Here is a 19255-nt window from a genome sequence, read left to right as displayed (position 1 = left end):
ATTGGCTGAGTCTCCCCTTGCAAGAGCTTGGATTCCATATGGGTACCAGTTCATGTTCCAGTTGCTCTACTTCCCTACCTGCTCCCTACCTGTGGCCTAGGAAAGCACCAGAGGATGGCCCAAAGCCTTGGGACCCTGCACCCATGTGGGAGACCTGGAAGAGGCTCCTGGCTTTGGATTGACCCAGCTCTGTCCATAGTGACCATTTGGGAGTTAATCACAGGATGGAAGATCCATCTGTCTCTCTTTCTCACTGTAAATCTGCCTTTCTAATGAAAATAATTTTTTAAAAAACATTTATTTGTTGGAGTTGGCATCCTGGCTGCTCTATTCTCAACCCTGCTCCCTTTGTGACCTGGGAAAGCAGCGGAGCATGCCCAGTCCTTGGGTCCCTGCTCCCACGTTGGAGACCCAAAGGAAGTTCCTGGTTCCTGCCTTCAGATTGGGCTAGCCCTGGCCATGACAGTCATTTGAGGAGTAAACCAGTGAATGGAGCATTTCTCTCTCATTCTGTGAGTGTGTGACCCCTTTTCTCTTTGTAGCTCTGCCTTTCTCATAAGTATATATAAGGTTTTTTTAAATATATATATATAAATTCTGAATTCAAGATCTTTATCGAATATGTAATTGACAGATACCTTCTGCCAGCCAGCGACTTGATTTTTTTTTTTTTTTTGTAATTTTATATCACTTTATGACACAGTTTCATAGGCTCTGGGATTCCCCCAGCCCCTCCCCAAACACTCCCACCATACTGTATTCCTCCATATTGTTACAATAGAACAGATCATATCCAGTCATGATTCCTTCATTGCAGGTATGGACCATGTGGAGAGTCCAGCATCTTACTGACCAAATAAATTCAACAGTTTCATTAGGAGATCATCCTTGGTCTGAAAGTAGAGCTGATAGAATATCATCTCCTCCGATGAGATGTGTGACTTGGTTTTTGAAGACTAGAAATTCTTTATGTTGAAGATGTCCAAATTACTAAATTTTTCTCTTATAAATCAACTTTTGGTTTTGTATCTTAAAAAAAAAATCTTTGTCCAATGTTAGCACAGTTTTCTCCTAGATGTGACAGGTTTTTATGTTTTTAGTTTTAGATTTATGTTTTCCATTTAAATGTCTGATCCATTAAGAGTTAACTTTATTCATACAGTGTGAATATGGATCAAAGTTCTGCATATGAATGCGTTTGTATATGGGCATTCAATTGTCCCAGCTCCATCTGTTCAAAGACTTCTCCACTGAATTACCTTTAAATTGAACATCGATTTCTTGTCTCATTCTAGAACTGCTATACTGTGTCATTAACCTATTTTTCTATCTGGATGCCAATTCCATATTGCTTTGTAATAAGCTTTGAAATTAAGTATTAGAAATTTTCCAACTTTGTTCTTTTCAAGGTTGTTTATTCTAGCTCTCTTGCATTCCCACATAAATCTTAGAAAATGTTTGTGAATTACTGCAGAAAGATGTATAGGGATATCATTGAATCACTAAAATAACTTGGATAAAAGTGGCATTTTAACAATACCAAGTTTTCAATGCATAGACATGGTCCGTTTCTTTTATTTATGTTATCTAGCAATGTTGTGTAACTCTAAATGATTGCATCTTTTCCATCTCCATTTCACATGTTGAGTGACATTTTTGTATTTTGCACTTTCATCTTGAGCTACATACTGCTGGGATGTGAATAACTGAGTTTTTCACAATGTCCTTAAATTCTGCGAACTTACAAAATCCATTAACGAGGTGTAGTCACATTTTTATAGATTCTATTAGATTTCCTCCATAAATAATGATGCTGTCTGCAAATAAACAGGGTTATACTCATACTTCTTGATTCCCAGACTGGATACTGTTCATTTCTTTTTCTCGCCTTATGATACTGGCAGTAATTTCTTGTACAGTGTTGAGTAGTAGTAGTGAGAGTGCAAACCCTTGTCATAGTTCTGATCTTGGAAGAAAATATTCGTCCTTTTACCATTAAGTACAATATGAGCTATACTTCATAAATATCCTGAATTTGAAGAGGATCACTTCTATTCTTGGGAGATTTTTTTCAAGAATGAAAATTGAATTTTGTGAATTGCTCCTTTTGTATCTACTGAGATGATAACATAGATTTGGTAAAAAAGAAAATTTGTAAAGAGTGATACATTTATTTGTGTGAAAGGCAGAGTTAACAGATTGAGAGGGAAAGACAAATACACACAAAGAGAGAGAGAGAGATCTTCTGTTCACCAGTTCACTCCCCAAATGGCCAAAATGGCCAAGGCTAGACAAGACTGAAGCCAGGAGCCAGGAAGGTATTCCAGGTATCCCATGTGGGTACAAAGGCCCAAACACTTGGACCATCCTTACTGCTTTCCCAGGCATATTAGCAGGCAGCATCCAGGACTCGATTTGGCATCCATATGGAATACAGGCATCATCCACTACTCCACAACACCAGCCCCACAGATTTGCCATTTATGAATTTTGAAAATATCATTTGAAAGGCAGAGAGACAAGAGAGAGAAAAAGGTAGAAAGAAAGATAGATAACTCCTCCACTGACTTATTTCCCAAATTCCTGCAACAGCCAGAGCTGGGACAGGACAAAGCAAGGAGCCCAGAACTCACACTGGATTTCCCACGTTGCTAGTAGGTACCAAAGTACTTGAGCCATCATTATTCCCTCTGAGGGTACAAGCAGTAGAACAGAAACGAATCCCTAACTCAACTTGAGGCGTTCCAGCATGGGATATGGGTGCCCCAAGCAGCTTCTTAACTGCTGTGCCAAATGCATGCCCCCTAAAGTTGGTGTGGTTTTGTTGCACATCTGGTGATTTTCCTTCTTTTATTCTGTGGCTATGGTGAACCACACTGATCTTCAAGTGTTAACCTTGAATCCAGGAATAAACACCAGAAGAGGATGAAGTGTTACCTTGTTCTATATATTATTTAATTCATTTTCTTAAAATATGAGTATACATTTTTCCCTTTCCATTCATGGCTGTCTTTGACCTACATTGTTTACATCTTTGATTTTGGTGACTGAGCAGAGCTGACCTCACAGAACAAGTTGAGAAGGATGATCTTATTTTCAATTTTCTGGCAGAGTTTGTGTATAATTGGTTTTATTTGCTCCTTACATGTTTTGTGGATTCCCCATGAAGCCAACTTTTTTAGTGGTTTTCATTGTGGGAATATTTTTAACCACAAGTTCAATCTATTTATTATAGCATTATTTGGGTTACCAATTTTCCTTAATGAGTTTGGTAGAATACCTTTCAAGGATTTTTTTCCCATTAAATTGAAACCTGCAAAATATATGGATTAAGTTACCAGTGGTATTTCTGCATTATATTTTTAATATTGGTAGATTTAATAATGATATTGTGTCTCATTCCTGACACTGGAAATTGGCATCTTCTCTCTTTTTTCCTGATCTTTTGGACTGCAGATTTGTCAGTTTTATTGATCTTGTATTAGTCTTGGTTGCATTGATTTTTTTCTATTTTCTTTCGCTTTTTTTTTTAATATTTATTTTATTTATTGGAAAGTCAGATATATAGAGAGGAGGAGAGACAGAGAGGAAGATCTTCCGTCCGATGATTCAATCCCCAAGTGAGTGCAACGGCCAATGCTATGCCGATCTGAAGCCAGGAGCCAGGAACTTATTCCAGATGTCCCACACAGGTGCAGGGTCCCAAGGCTTTGGGCTGTCCTGGACTGCATTCCCAGGCCACAAGCAGGGAGCTGGATGGGAAGTGGAGCTGCCGGGATTAGAACCGGTACCCATGTGGGATCCCGGGGCGTTCAAGGCGAGGACTTTAGCCGCTAGGCCACACCGCTGAGCCCTCTTTCGCTTTCTTTTTCACTTTTTATTATGCTGATCATGATTATCTCTTTTTAATTACAGTTTATTTTCTCCTGTTCATAATTGTTTTCAAATAATTTGAGATCCCAATTCTTTCCTAAAATATTTAATAGCATTATTGTTCAATGATACATTTAAAAAGTCAATATGAATTAGTAAATAATGTTGCAAGTTCCCTTTTGCTTTAGGACATAGCCCAAACATTTTGATATACCGTGTTTCCATTTAATTAAAATTATATGCGTATATATTTTAAATTTTGGAGCCAGGAACTTCATCCAGACCCTCTCATGTCGACAGCAAGGACCCAACTCCTCAAGCCATCACCTGTACCCTTCCGGAATGTGCATTAGTAGAAAGCCAGAATCACAAGCCAAGTCTGGATTTGACCCCAGATACTCCGATGAGCCTTGATGGTGATCGGCTTAGTGGCTGCTAAGCCAAATACTTGCCTTCAAAATATATTTTAATTTATTTTCTAGTTTCTTCTTTGATCTTTGAGTTATTTACAAATGTGTCATTTGGCTTCACAATATTTGGGGATCTTCTAAATATTTTTCTATTGTCAATATCTAGTTGTACTGTATTTGGAATATATGGTTGATATGTCTTAGATTTTTTTTTTAATTTACTGAAATACATGTTACGGTTCAGTTCATGCTCATGTGGTAAGCATATTGCGTGTACTGAGTGGAATGTTCCATAAATGTGATTAGGCCAGACTGGTTCTTAGGGTTGTTCAAGTCATCCATATCTTCCTGATTTCCTTTTCAATGTTCTACCAATTATTGAAGGAGTATTGAATTCTGCTAATACAATTTTTGATTTGTCCATTTCTCCTTGCATTTCACATTTTGCTTCAACTACCTAAACACATAAATGGATAGGATTAAATTCTCTTCACAAAATTAAGCATTTTTATTTACTTTTGAGAGATAGAGACGAGAGACAGGGAAAGAGAGCTTCCATCAATTGGTTCACTGCCAAAGTGGCCCCAACACCTGGAGCTCGGCAAATCCAAAGCCAAGAGAAGGAGTCCTATACCTTAGAGTGGATACAGATATGAGTACAGGCATAGGTATAGATAGTCATACTAGTAGTATCCAACAGTATTTTATGCATACAGTATTGTGTTTATACTTGTTTTTTAAAAAAGATTTGTTTATTTTGACTTGAAAGGCAGATTTACAGAGAGGAGAGACAGAGAGAGATCTTCCATCTGCTGGTTCACTCCCCAGATGGCAGCAACAGACAGAGCTGAGCCAGTGCAATGTCAGGATCCAGGAGCTTCTTCCCAGTGTCCTAGAGAGCTGCAGGAGCCCAGAGACTTGAGCCATGACATTAGCACGGAGCTGAACTGGAATGGAGCCACTGTGACTCCAGCTGGTACCTTTCTGGGATGCTGGTGCTACAGGCAGGCAATTAGCTTGCTACTCCACAGCAGAGGCCCCAAGTTTCTCGATAAATCAAGTTTGATACCATTATAAAATGAATCTTCATCTCTTTTTTTAAAGATTTATTTTATTTGTATTTCAATGTCAGATATACAGAGAGGAAGAGAGACAGAGAGGAAGATCTTCCGTCCAGTGATTCAGTCCCCAAGTGATCACAACGCCCAGTGCTGCACCAATCCAAAGCCAGGAGCCAGGACCATCCTCCAGGTCTCCTGCATGGGTGCAGGGTCCCAAGGCTTTGGGCTGTGTCAACTGTTTTCCCAGGCCACAAGCAGGGAGCTGGATGGGAAGTGGAGCTGCTGGGATTAGAACGGGCGCCCATATGGGATCCTGGCACATGCAAGGCGAGGATTTTAGCTGCTAGGTCACTGTGCCGGACCTTTTCATCTTTTTTGACTCTGTTCTGAAATAGACTTTGCCTAATATTGTAGCCCACTGGCTCTGCTTTTATTAATGATTGTATGTAATTTTCCCCCAACTTTTTTTTAAAGATTTATTGGAAAGTCAGATACACAGACAGGAGAAACAAAAAGATCTTCCATCCACTGATTCAGCAGGGAGCTGGAAGGGTCCAGTGCCCATACAGGATTCTGGCGCGTGCAAGGCAAGGACTTTAGCAACTAGGCTACCACGCCGGGCTCACCCTCCCCCGTTTTTAAAACCTATTTGTTTTCCTTCTATCCAGGACTGCTCTCATTTATGTAATGCATTAGTCCATGTTTCATGACCATAACTAGACCTAACTTTAGAAATGAACATGCTTTATCTGGCCCAGTCTGGAAGCTCCAGGGCACAGCACCTGCATCAGATCATCTCCAGTAGGCATCTCCTGCCACAGGGCAGGGGGGCACATCAGGAGGACACATTCGGAAGCAGGAGGCCAGAGGTTGCTCAGGACACAGCCTCAGCCTCGCCCACAGCTTTCTCTGGAGAACTCCTTCCAGCAGACCAGCGTCCCCTTCCTAAGCGGTGCCCCCAGCTGATCCAAGGGCTCGTCACACGGAGGACCAAATCTGTAACACGAGAGCCTTTGTGGGAAAAACTCAAAGCCATACCCAATTCAGCCTCTATTAACTTGTGATACTTAGATCAGGAGATGAATTATCGGCAGAAACGTTTTCTAAGCATTCTGGAATGTGAAGTCCAAGATAGAGGGGTCCGTAGGGTGAGTTTCTGGGGAGGGCTTTCTTTGTGGCTCACAGATGCCCACCTTCCGGCTCTGTCCTCATGTGGCCTCCACACACATCCTCCTAGTGTCCCCTCATTTTATAAGAACACTTGTCCTATTGAATGAGGGCCCTAGACCCCATTGAGTTCATTAAATCTTATCTGCACTCCGGCAGGTCCTATCTCAAAACAGTCACATTGAGGTTAAAGAATTCAATATATGAATTCTGAGGAAAAACAATTCAGTCCATAATGCATGGTGCTTTTGAACATAACGTAGTCCGTTAGTGTCTTAGTAATGCTGCAATGGAGTCTCCCTTACACTGTGCTGTATTTGAATGGCTTGACGAAAAGGCTGATGTAACAGCATATGAATGAATGAATCAAGGCAGTTTGTTCTGACTCCTTTTTCTTTATACTGTAACATGATTGAATTTAAATCTCCTATTTTGATCTTTATATCTAGTTCTCTTTTCCTGACTCCTTTGGGAATATTTGAGATATTTTGGTTTGATCAGGTTTTTTTTTTATGATTTCCTTTCCTTTCTTTGATTATTAGCTATGCTGCTTTGTTTTGTTATGTTAGTGATTATATCGGGGGTGGCACAACGGCTCAATTAGCTCATCCTCCACCTGCAAGTGTCAGTCAGTATCCCAGACGGATGCCAGTTTATGTCCCAGTGGTACCAGTTCCCATCCAGTTCCTTGCCTATGGCTCGGGAAAGCAGCAGAAGATGGTCAAAATCTTTGACTCCTGACTTCGAATTAATTCAGCATCAGCCATTGAGGCCATTTGGGGAGTGAACCAGCAGATAGAAGATCTTTCTCTCTGTCTTTCCTTTTCTCTGTAAAAGTGCCTTTCCAATTAGAACAAAACTTTTTTTTAAAAAAAGTAAACATTAAAGTTTACAGAATCTATTGCGAGTTTAGCACAGTCTACTAAGTCATAATACTTCATATGTAAGAACCTTAAAGTAATGCAGATTTCTTTCAGGCTTTGTGATATTGCTCTTATATAGTGTATGTGTAATCTGTAAACCCCACAGGACACTGTTACCATGGCTGCTTTAAGTGCTCAGTCACCCGACAGAGGAATGTAAACACTGGGCTTCTGTTCGCTCACACAGCTATCATCTCATGGTTCTCATCCTCGGGTCGCTCCGGGTGTTCAGCCGATGGGACTCTCCGGCCACATCCCCTACTGTGCTGGGCAGTGGGGAGGGCTTCCTTCCGCCACTGTACATCTGAAAAAGTAGTCGTCTCCCCTCTCGTCCTTGAAAGGTATTTCCACTGGGTGCAAAACTCTATATTCTTATTATTCTTCTTTCAGATCTTTAAAACTGCTGCTTCCATCTTTTGGCTTACATTATTTATGGCACGAAATTTGCTGAAGAAATGCATCTCTTTCTCTGGGTGAGTTTAAGAATTTTTTGCTTGGGCCCCACGGCGTGGCCTAGCGGCTAAAGTCCTCACCTTGAACGCCCCGGGATCCCATATGGGCACCGGTTCTAATCCCAGCAGCTCCACTTCCCATCCAGCTCCCTGTTTGTGGCCTGGGAAAGCAGTCGAGGACGGCCCAAAGCTTTGGGACCCTGCACCCATGCAGGAGACCTGGAGTAGGTTCCTGGCTCCTGGCTCCAGATCAGCGTAGCAACGGCTGTTGCGATCACTTGGGATGGAAGATAATTCTCTTTATCTCTCCTCCTCTTTGTATATCTGACTTTGTAATAAAAATAAATAAATCTTTATAAAAAAATAAGAATTTTTTGCTTGAACACCGAGAACACCCAAAGGGATTATACAGGTTAGTTTTCTTCATGGGTCATGTGCTTGGGCTTCACTGGGTTCCTTAAATCTTCCAGGCTTTTCATTTTTATCAGATTTGGAAGTTTTCCTTCATTACCTCCTCACAGATCTGTTTTGCCCTCCTCTCCGCCCCGTTTTCTCCTTTAGGAACTCTAATTGCATTTATATTCGACCCCCTGGAGCTTTCCTAAAGTTCACTGATCTGTTCGTTTTGAAGAGTTTCTATCACCAAGCTGTCAAGTTCACTTACCTTTAAAAAAAAAAAAAAAAAAGATTTGTTTATCTTTATTTGAATGGCAGAGTTACAGAGAAAGGGGGAGAGTAAGATCTATCCACTTGTTCACGTCCCCAAATGCTGCAGCGGCTGGGGAGGGCCAGTCTGAAGCCAGGAGCCAGCACCTTCATCCAGGTCTCCCACGTCGGCAGCAGGGGCCCAAGTACTTGGGTCATCCTCCACTGCTTTCTCAGGCACACAGGGAAAGTCAGAGCATAAGCAGAGCAGCCAGCATTATGAACTAGCATCCACACAGGATGCCAGCCTCCGCTGGCTTAACCCACTACACCAGAACGCTGTCCCTCTCCCCCATTTTTTTCTTCCATGACATTTAATCTGTTACCAATCCTACCCAACATCTTGGTCATTTCTATTTCTATGTGATCAATGTGGGTGAGTTTACCTATTATGTCTCTGCTTAACATGTAAAACTTTTCCTCAATCTGGAAATAAAAATAATACAGACTTAAAAGTTATTTTAATGTTTTTGGCTACTGAGTCCTCAATGTACACCAATTCTGCGTCCTATTTAGAAACTGTTTTTGTGCCCAGCGTGATAGCAAAGGGGTTAAAGTCCTTGCCTTGCACGCGCCGGGATCCCATATGGGTACCGGTTCTAATCCCAGCAGCCCTGCTTCCCATCCAGCTCCCTGCTTGTGGCCTGGGAAATCAGTTGAGGACAGCCCAAAGCCTTGGGACCCTGCACCCGTGGGGGAGACCCGGAAGATCTCCTAGCTCCTGGCTTCAGATTGGCTCAGCTCCAGCCACTGCAGTCACTTGCGGAGTGAACGGCTGGTCGGAAGATCTTCCTCTCTGTCTCTCCTCCTCTCTATCTACCTTGCCAATAAAAATAAATAAATCTTTTTTTTTAAAGTTTATTTCCTTATATATTTAGTTTTAATTTAAACGCACAGAGAAGGAGATACAGAATGGACAAAGATCTTTTATTCATTGGTTCATTCCCCCAAATGCTAGCAGTTGCCAGAATTGGGCCAGGTAGAAGCCAAGAGCCAGGAATTGAGTCCAGCTCTCCCATGTGGGTGGCTGGGACCAACTGCTTGAGCTGTCGCCTGCTCCCTCCCAGGCTGCACAGTGAGGATGGGGTGGAGGCAGAAGCCAAGCCCGCTGAGACGGAAGGCAGGCATGGCAGTGGTGTCTTCATCACTGTGCCTCACCTTCAACCTGAGCTTCACCTTGACTAAGGGCTTTATTTTTCTCTTCATGGCCAGGTATCTTATAATGGGATGTCATGACTGTGAATTTCACCTAGTGACAGCTGTGTTTTGTACTCTGTAACCTTCCACTTGTCTTTCCTCTGGGATTCAGTAAATTCCCTATAAACACTGTGTTCTTTTCAGGGCTTGATTTTAAGCATGGCTGGAAATGACCAGAGAAGTCTACAACACATTTCCTCCACTGCTGGACTTACTCAGAACGGATTAAGTTAATCAAAATCAATAACTTTTGCTCTGCCAAAGGCGTTGTTTCAAAATGGAAGGGCAAACCATAGACTGAAGAAAATATTTTCAAAACATATGTCTGGTGAAGAACTTGTGTCCACAATATACAAAGAACTCTTCAAACTAATGATGATACGAAATGACAATAGTAAGAATAAGTGACCCAATAAGCATGGGCAAAAGATTTAGGAGATATTTCAAATAAAATACAGAATAGAGACTAAACATGCTAAAAAAAAAATGCTTGGGCCCCGCACAATAACTCAACTGGCTAATTCTCTGTAAGCACCAGCATCCTATAAGGGCAGCAGTTCATCTCCCAGCTGCTCCACTTCCCATCCAGCCCCCTGCTTGTGACCTGGGAACACAATTGAGGACAGCTCAAAGCCTTGGGACCCTGCACCCAGGTGGAAGACTTGAAAGAGGCTCCTGGCTCCTGGCTTTGGATCAGCTCAGCTCCGGCCCTTGCAGCCACTTAGGGGTGAACCATCAGACGGAAGATCTTCCTCTCTGTCTCTCCTCCTCTCTGTATATCTGCCTTGCCAATAAAAATAAATAAATCTTTTAAAAAATGCTTAACAGTCACTAGGTTAATACAAACTCAATGCCACGGAGACATTTCGTTAACACTCTTGTTAGAATGGAAAAGCAAATAAAAAACTGACGCCAGCACATACTTAAACTGGAGCCCAGCTGCTGCAACTCTCAGGCAGGGAGGATACAGTTCCCTTGGAAAACAGCGGGCAGATTTCTTCTGCAGTTAAACATTAACCTAGCACATTGTCCAGCAATACAACAACACTCCTAGGTGTTCACCCAAGGGAAACGAAAGCCTATACTCACACAAAAACCTGTGTTAAGTACTTACAACAGTTCTGTTCATAATTGCCAATAACTGGATGCAAACATATGACCAGTTATCTGATTAAGGGATAGACAAACTGTGGCATGTCCATACAATAGACTACAACCTAGAAGTGAAGAAGCAAAACTCATTGATACATGTAACAATACGGATAACTCCCAAATAATACATGAAAAACAGGCCCTGTAGGTCACCTTTTATGGGGCCAGTGCTGTACAGCTGCTGGTTGCTCCACCTCTACTCCAGCCTCCTTCTAATGCACCTGGGAAGGCAGAGGACAACTGCCAAACTGCTGTCCACATGGGATACCAGGACGCAGTCACTGACATCCAGACTTCTGCCGGGCCCAGCCTTGCCCGTTGCTGTCTCCTGGGGAGGGACCCAAGAGATGGAAGCTCTCTCTATCTCTCCTCCTCTTCTCTCGCTTGCTCTGCCTTTTAAATCAGTAACCTTTTTCTTTCCAAAGCTACATATTGTAAAATTCAACAAACAGGACATTTTGGAAGAGGAAAAACGATAGTGACAGAAGATTGCTTGGAAATGGAGGCTGAAATTCATTATTAAGGGAGTTTTAAAATTTTTGTTTATTTGCTTATTTACTTGAATCGGAGTGTATCATTTAACCATCTTCTTCCTCCAGTGAACAAAGGCAGCAAGCTTATTCATCCGTTCATACTCTCTATAAACAACAATGTATTTGCACGTGGTCCCAGACGCGTACCTGGAGTGCAGTTACACAGCTGGATGGACTTCAGGAGCCTTACACTCAAGCTGAACTCAGCTTTTCCTCCTCCTGTCCGTTCTCTCCTTTCCTTATCTCCCCCTCACTTAGCAGCAATACACCCACAGTCAGCAACACCACAAACTCCAGGAGCCATTTTCACTCCTTGCTCTCCCTCACTCCCCATCATGCAGGCGATGGCCAAGCCCTCACGTTTTGACTTCTTGATAATTCTGAAATCTATCCTGAGGTCTGCGTTGTCATTGCCTTCATTCCAGCCCTCATGGTTGTCTCTAGCCTGGGTAATTGCCAGCAATTACATAGTGGTGTCCCCGACACAAGTCCTGTTGGCCCAATATCCACCCTTCCTATGAACACAAAATCTAAAATTGAAATCAGAACGCATCACTGTTGAAGACCCTGTGCCAAAGGCAGCCATGGTTCTTAGCTTGGAGTCACAGACCCTTTAAAAATCTGATGAAAGCAATGAATTCTCTCTCAGAAAATCATTCCAAGTCTCACACACACACAGGGATATAAGTCCTCCTTCACAGCATCCAGATACTTATGGTCTACAAGGCCTTATCACACCAAAAACGAATTCCTTACATATGACAATTTATGGTTAAGCAACCCTGAAACTGATTTATGCTTGACTGATTGATAATTCATTCATGCATGCATTCAACAGGCAGAGACAGAGTCAGAGGAGGGCAGCTCCTACCCACTGATCCATTTCCCAAATATCTCCAATAGCTAAGGCTGAGTTAAGGCAAAGCCAGGCGCCAGGAACTCCTGTGGGAGCAGATACAAGCTGCGGCCCCACCACCTGCTGCTTCCCACGATACACATTACCCAAACACAGACATTCTGATATAGAAGGTGGGCCTCTTAGCTGGTGTTTTAGATATGCACGGAAGAATTGAAATAATTTGCCCAGTTACAACTCCCTGAGAAAGAATTATTCAAATTTTAAAGGCCGTGTACATGAGCTCAGCCACCCAGAATGGAACTGGGTACAAGCCCATTGACACGGGCTTGTATCTTCTGCACCTGCCTGGCACATCCATCCCTCTTCGTCCCCGTCAACTCCTCCTTATCTGGCATCACCTCCACACAGTTTTGTCTTATTTTCTCAACCTGTCCTTCTTTGTGTCTGACCTCTTCCTGCTGACCCTTCCAACTGTGAGTTCTTAGAGGGCAAGGACAAGTACCAGCTAGGCAGGTCCTGACATAGAGCTCAACTCATCAAAGAAGAAAGAGGGAGAGAGACAGGTAAGAAAGGAGGAGGGAAGGAGAGAGGGGGCATGGGAAGAGGGAAGGAAGTCTCAGGTCAGACCCACACACACCTTTCTGCAAAGCACTTTCCGGACAAGGAGGGCGACAGTGCTTTATAGGTGCCATCTGATGTCTGAGAACATCTGAGAATAAGAAGCTGCTTATCTCCTCTCTACAAATGAGGAACTGAAGTGCAGAGAAGGGCCCTGCTGGACCAGACGGCACATGTTTCCTAGCTATGCCGTTACTGACGCACATCTGCGCTGTGGCCAGGATCAGAACTACCTCCTGCGAGGGAAAGCATAAATGAGTGGCATAGCATGTGAAGACTGCATTCACAGAGTACCCTCTCATCAAAACAGAAAGCGCAGTAATCTGCTTCAGCGTGAGCTGTCACTAATTCTGGGGAGGAGTCACGGCTACTGAGTGACCCTACAGTGTCAGTAGTAAAAAGGAAAATAAAAAATAAAATAAACTATTTTTTTTCTACTGTTTAGTCTAAAAAAAAAAATCAACAGTTCCTCTTTTGGGGATCTTATGCAATTCCTCTAGCCACAAAAGAACATTGTGTGTACTTTTATTATTATTTTTATAGTTCCTTCATGTATGTTGGTACGCCTAAAAGAGAAATACATGAGTCAAACTAATGACCATCAGCGACTCCTACAAAAGCATTCATCACTTTAGGACCACTCTGATAACAGCCATACGAAGTGTTGATTGAAAGTAACACAGAGTGGGCATCTGTTCCTAAAGACACCACTTGGGACGCCAGCATCCCAAATCGGAATGCTCTGCTCCCAATTCCAGCTTCTTCCCAATGCCTGTTCTGGGAGGTAGCAGGTAACAACTCAAGGGTTTGGGTATCTGTCAGTGATGTGCAAAATTCAGACCGAATTCTCAACAACTGGTTTTGGCTGGCTCAGCTTCAGTTATCGTACACATTTGAGACAATCAGAGATTCTGTCTCTCTTTGCCTTTCAAATAAAATGAATACATTTTTTTAAAAGTTTAAAAATAGAATGCAGGCCTGGCGCAGAGGCGCAAGTGGTTAAGGTCCTCGCCTTGAACGCCCGGGATCCCATATGGGCGCCGGTTCTAATCCCGGCAGCCCCGCTTCCCTTCCAGCTCCCTGCTTGTGGCCTGGGAAAACAGTCGAGGACGGCCCAAAGCTTTGGGACCCTGCACCCGCGTGGGAGACCCGGAAGAGTCTCCTGGCTTCGGCTCGGCATAGTATCGGCTGTTGGGCTCACTTGGGGAGTGAATCATCGGACGGAAGATCTTCCTCTCTGTCTCTCCTCTCTGTATATCTGCCTTTCCAATGAAAAAATAATAAAAATAAATCTTTAAAAATAGAATGCACTTGAGCCATTTTTTAAAATACGGTAATTCAGCTACTTGGGCCCAGCGTAATAGCCTAATGGCTAAATCCCCACCTTGCACCATCCAGCATCCCATATGGGTGCAGGTTCATGTCCTGGAGGCTCCACTTGCCATCCAGCTCCCTGATTGTGGCCTGGGAAAGCAGTCGAGGATTGCCCAGAGTCTTGAGACCCTGCACCCACGTCAGAGACAGGAAGAGGCTCCTGGTTTTAAATCGGCTTGGCTCTGGCTGATACAGCCACTTGGGGAATAAATCAGTGGATGGAAGATTTTTCTCTCTGTCTCTCCTTCTCTCTGTAAATCTGACTTTCCAATAAAAATAAAATAAACCTTTTTAATGTAATTCAACTAAACAGGCATAATGCTGATTGTCCTTCAAAAGACAAAACCTCCCATGACCATAATATAACTATGGCTACCGAAGAAGTGGCTAAAACTTTATTGTAAGTCATGGGTAAAAAAAATCTTCAGATTGCCATGTCACCTGATGATAAACAAAGAATTCTAAACGGACAAACCACCAACTGCAAGATTCATGAGTTTGCTGTTTCAGAGTGAACAAAGGCAGGGCGCTGTGGCAAGGTGGAGCACTCAGCCCATCAGCAGGGCAGAGCCCATTTCCAGCCCCTCTCCAGATTCCTATTCCTGTTATCTTCATGGTCTCCTTCAAAACCAAGGAAGATGGTGAAAATGTAATATTCTTGAAATGATGTGCTTTATGGGCCTGGCACAATAGCATAGCGGTTAAAGTCCTCGCCTTGCATGTGCCAGGATCCCAAATAGGTACCAGTTCTAATCCCAGCAGCCCCACTTCTCATCCAGCTCCCTGCTTGTGGCCTGGGAAAGCAGTGAAGGATGGCCCAAAGCCTTGGGACCCTGCACCTGTTGGGAAGACTTGGAAGAAGCTCCTGTCTCCTGGCTTCGGATTAGCTCATCTCCAGCCGTTGCACTCACTTGGGGAGTGAATCATTGCACAGAAGATCTTCCCCTCTATCTCTCCTCCTCTTTGTCTATCTGTCTTTCCAATAAATAAATAAATAAATGTTTAAAAAGAAAAGAAAAAGAAAGAAACGATGTGCTTTTGCTGTCTTTTACCCAAAGAGCAAGGCAGTGTCTGACGGCTACCTAGGGAGTGAGCAGGACTGCAGGGCAGACGAGGATGTCTGTTCTGCCTTCTTGAGTGGACTGGAACACAAAGCACGCTAGGGATACCATCGGGCTTCTCAAGAGGGTCGAAAGTACAACGGAGCCAACAAATCTCTTCAGGAAGGGGAAATGTGACTCAGTGGATCAAGTCACAGCCTGGGACCCTGACCCTTCTCCTGGAGTGGTCATTTGAGTCCTGATTAATATCCTCTCTTCGAATCCAGCTTCCTGTTGCACGTGCCCCTGCAGGCATCAGGTGATGGCGCAAGCGGCTGGGTTCTGGCCACCTACAAGAGACTTAGATGGAATTCTAGCTTCCTGGTATCAGCCCAGCCCAGCCCAGATCGGACAATTACTGGTATCTGGGGACTGAATCAGCAGGGAAAAGACTCCATTGCCTCTGTCAGTCTCCCTTTCAAGTCTTGAAAATAACTAAGTAAAATCTCACAGTGATCTAACAACAGTAACTGCACTAGAAGGTCGAACTGAAAAAGAAAGCTTCATTTTGAAATGATTTTCCTGGACAAGGCACAAGCCATGCATTTCTAAGACAGAATGAAATCTGTTATTTATACGTAAATTCTCCCAACCCCCCAGTTCTTTTCCTTTCTACTCCTTGTGCCACACACAGCCATAGGTATTCAGTAAAAGTTTATTACTTTTTTTTTTAAAGTCTTCTTCCTCATTGTACTTTCTCTTCACTTTTCTTATTTATGTCGGCTTTGGAATATGTCTTTGGAAATACGTCTCCATGTATAACACCTCATTATCTAGTTCCTTTTTTTTTTTCTTTCCAATTAAAGAACAAAAGTCAACAACAATAGGTCCTTATTGGTAACTAAGAATTCCTGAAGCAATCTTCTCAGGTACAAAGACTAGATCCATTGGTTAGTAGAAGACTAGTCACAGTTAAACCTAAAAGCGCGATGTTCCCATACACAGATGTGAAATGCTACCAAAGCCACACAAAGGCACTTCACAAAGTTTGCAGAAAACTAGAATCAAAACATGTTTACTTTGGTGCCATTTTTTTGGGAATATGCACATCCTGTAAATACTTTGAAGACCCTTCACGTGGTAGAAGGAAATAGAACATAGAGCTAGAGGGGATTTTAATTTCAAGACACAAGATCCGGTCTCCCACCCAATCCAACCCAAACCAGTTTTTCCTGGTTCCCTAGCCTTCCCCTTCCTCAGAGTCATCCATTCTCCCCTTGGGCTAAACGTTTCCAAGAAGACAAAGTCAGATAAGCAACAAGGGCCACACAGGACTACTGAAATGTGTTCAGAAGTTTCTAATGCTAATTAGAGAGAGATAGCATCACAGTTACTCCTGAAACACTTCTCTCCCATCCAGTATCAGCACTCAATACAAACAAAGCCAGGGCGAGTGCTTCCCATTCCATAAATGCCACTTAGAAAGCGTCATCTTTATCCCTGAGGTAGTGCTTACAACATAAGGGAAGCGGAACCCTCCCTATCATTCAAAAGAACTTTTAAATGTCTTCAAATGGTCACTCCTAGATTTCTCCTTTCACCCTTCTTGATGTAGGAACATCTCTACTACCAAGCAGGGGCAAAGATGTGAAGAACCAGGATTCCCCACACAATACCAGTGGGAATGTGGGTGGTACAACCACTTTGAAAAGCAGTGTGGTGGTGTCCACAAGCCTGCATCCCCTATAACCCGGGAATCCTACACACCAAGAGAGATCAGTGCCTATGCACACCCCAGAATGTTCCCAACACTCTTCTTCACCACATAAATAAAATCAGAAATAACTTACAGGTTCTTCAACAAGAAGATAAATGCATTGTAAAGTATATTGCCATTAAAGAATGTGGCCAGCAATTAAAACAAAAACAAAGCCAAAAAGAACCGCTGCTACCAAGAACAAGAGGAATCTCACAGTCACAATATTGAGTAAAACACGCTGGACACAAAACAGAACCCAACAATGGTTTGGGCTCGCATGACAATCCAACACAGTGGAGTCTTCGGGGTTGAAGTCAGAACAGTGGCTGGTATGGGCCAAAAAAGCACAGAGCTACTCTCCTTGCCCTTGGTCCCTTGGGGGCTTTGTTCGGACATAAACATTGAAAATGAGGTTTTTTTTTCCTTCTTAAGATTTGTACATACTTACTGCATGCCACTTGTTCTTCACTTAGAAAAATCAGGAGACAGAAATCTCTGAACTCTTTCCTAACTGGATCACAGCTTAAATTTAAGTACTGACCTTTAATGCTTTCAGAAAGCCTTCCCATGTCCCAAGACATACCCTATTTGACATCATGAAGATGACTTACATTCTTGTGTTAATAGAATACGAAAAAGATATCCTACAATAATACGTTCAAAACACACCTCTTCACTAGTCAGTTAAACGTCTAAGAAATACAACATGCCTTTGCTTTTCCATTCTCTTTCCCCCTTTATCTTACTCTGCTTATTCTAATCTTGCATCTGCCCTAACAAGAGCTGTTGGAAATCATTTCTCTAATACCAACACTTCTATTGACCACAGAATCGCCAACTTAGGATCCTGAGTTTTGAAGGTGTAGGGGACACAGCCGGAGGTCCTCACGGCACAGTCCAGATGGCCAGGGAGGGGGTGGGAGTGGCCACTACCAGTCCCAAGGTTGCAGGGACACACAGTTCCACAACTATCTCCATAAATACAAACTCGATTCAGTCTTCTCATCTTTCTATACGGGAAAACTGGCAAGAACAGAATGTAAAGGAGATTCTTCTTTTTTCCATCCCAACTAGGCTATTCAGTGGATTATCTGGGGACAGTCCGTGGAGTCCTTGAAAACCCCATTGGAGCTTCACGCTGGAATAAAGAGTGCAGCTTACGTTGCCGATTTCACTGTGATATGTAAATCCTGCTCGCAGAATTATTTCTCAAGTAACTACCTGTCCAGTTCCCCTGGTAATTCGGCGGCAGGGGGTTGGGAAGTGGGGGTGCGGGGTCGTCATTAGGGATGACTTCGCTTATAGGAGAGCGCGGCGTAATTCCCCCACCAGAGTTCACTCCGTAAACGCAAACCTCGCATTAAGCTAACGACGCCGGCTCCCCCCAGCCCTCCTCCCCAAGGAGTGCAGAGCATCCCGGGGTCGCTCCAGGCGAGGTCCCAGGCCACCAGGCGCCGAGCTCCTGGCCACAGACGCCAAGGCGGCCGCCCCGGGTCCGAACGGGCCGGCCAAGCTACTGGCGACGCGACCCCCTCAGCCCGACCCCGGCGCATCGCCTAGGCGAGGCCGGCCGTAGAATCCCGGGGACCGCTGGCGGACGGCGGCCCGGGCCTGAGGAACCACGTTAGAGAAAAGGCAGGCAGCCGTAGGGTGGGCAAAGCCGGGGCCGCAGGCAAGTTCTGGGTGAGACCGGAGGGCGCGAAAGAGGGGAGGGGCGCGGGCGGCGAAGGGGGAGCGAGCGCGGGGAGGAGCGAGGCGGCGGGGCCGGAGGAGGCGCCCGGCCGGGACCCCAGTGCGGATTTGGGGCCAAGGGGCCACCCGAGGGGCTGCCACCCGGCGAGCGGGGCCTTACCGAGCAGCGGGAGCCGGCCGCCACGGCGCGCCAACGCCGGCATGGCCTCCGGAGCCCGGGGTCCCCAGGCCGCGCCGGCCGAGCCCTGAGATGCCGCTCGGAGCCGCGCGCCCCGCGCTGCAGGTGGCTCGCTTAAGGATGCGCGTCACCGACCGCAAATTCCCTTGGACTGGTGCAAAGTGGAAGGGGGGGAGGAACCCTCTCCCCAGACGCTGGGGGCCGGGGCGGGAGCCGGGGCGGGAGCCGAGAGGTTGGGCCGAACCCGGGAACCGGTGCCTTG

At 44.3% G+C, this 19255-nt stretch overlaps 1 protein-coding gene across 1 annotated transcript in view; it reads right to left on the bottom strand.

Moving 5' to 3' along the window:
• Positions 1–19018, bottom strand: part of FLT3 (fms related receptor tyrosine kinase 3) — a 90593-nt gene extending 71575 nt beyond the window's left edge. Inside the window, exon 1 of the mRNA XM_040979888.1 lies at positions 18976–19018. Within this exon, the coding sequence (XP_040835822.1) occupies positions 18976–19018 (43 nt within the window). The remainder of the gene's footprint in view (positions 1–18975) is intronic.
• Positions 19019–19255: the final 237 nt, after the last annotated feature.

The sequence above is a fragment of the Ochotona curzoniae genome, unplaced genomic scaffold, assembly GCF_017591425.1.
Source record: "Ochotona curzoniae isolate NIBS_2020 unplaced genomic scaffold, NIBS_Ocur_1.0 contig_3332, whole genome shotgun sequence".
Lineage (NCBI taxonomy): Eukaryota > Metazoa > Chordata > Mammalia > Lagomorpha > Ochotonidae > Ochotona > Ochotona curzoniae.
Note: the sequence above shows the minus strand (reverse complement) of the source record. Positions and strands in the feature narration are given on the sequence as shown.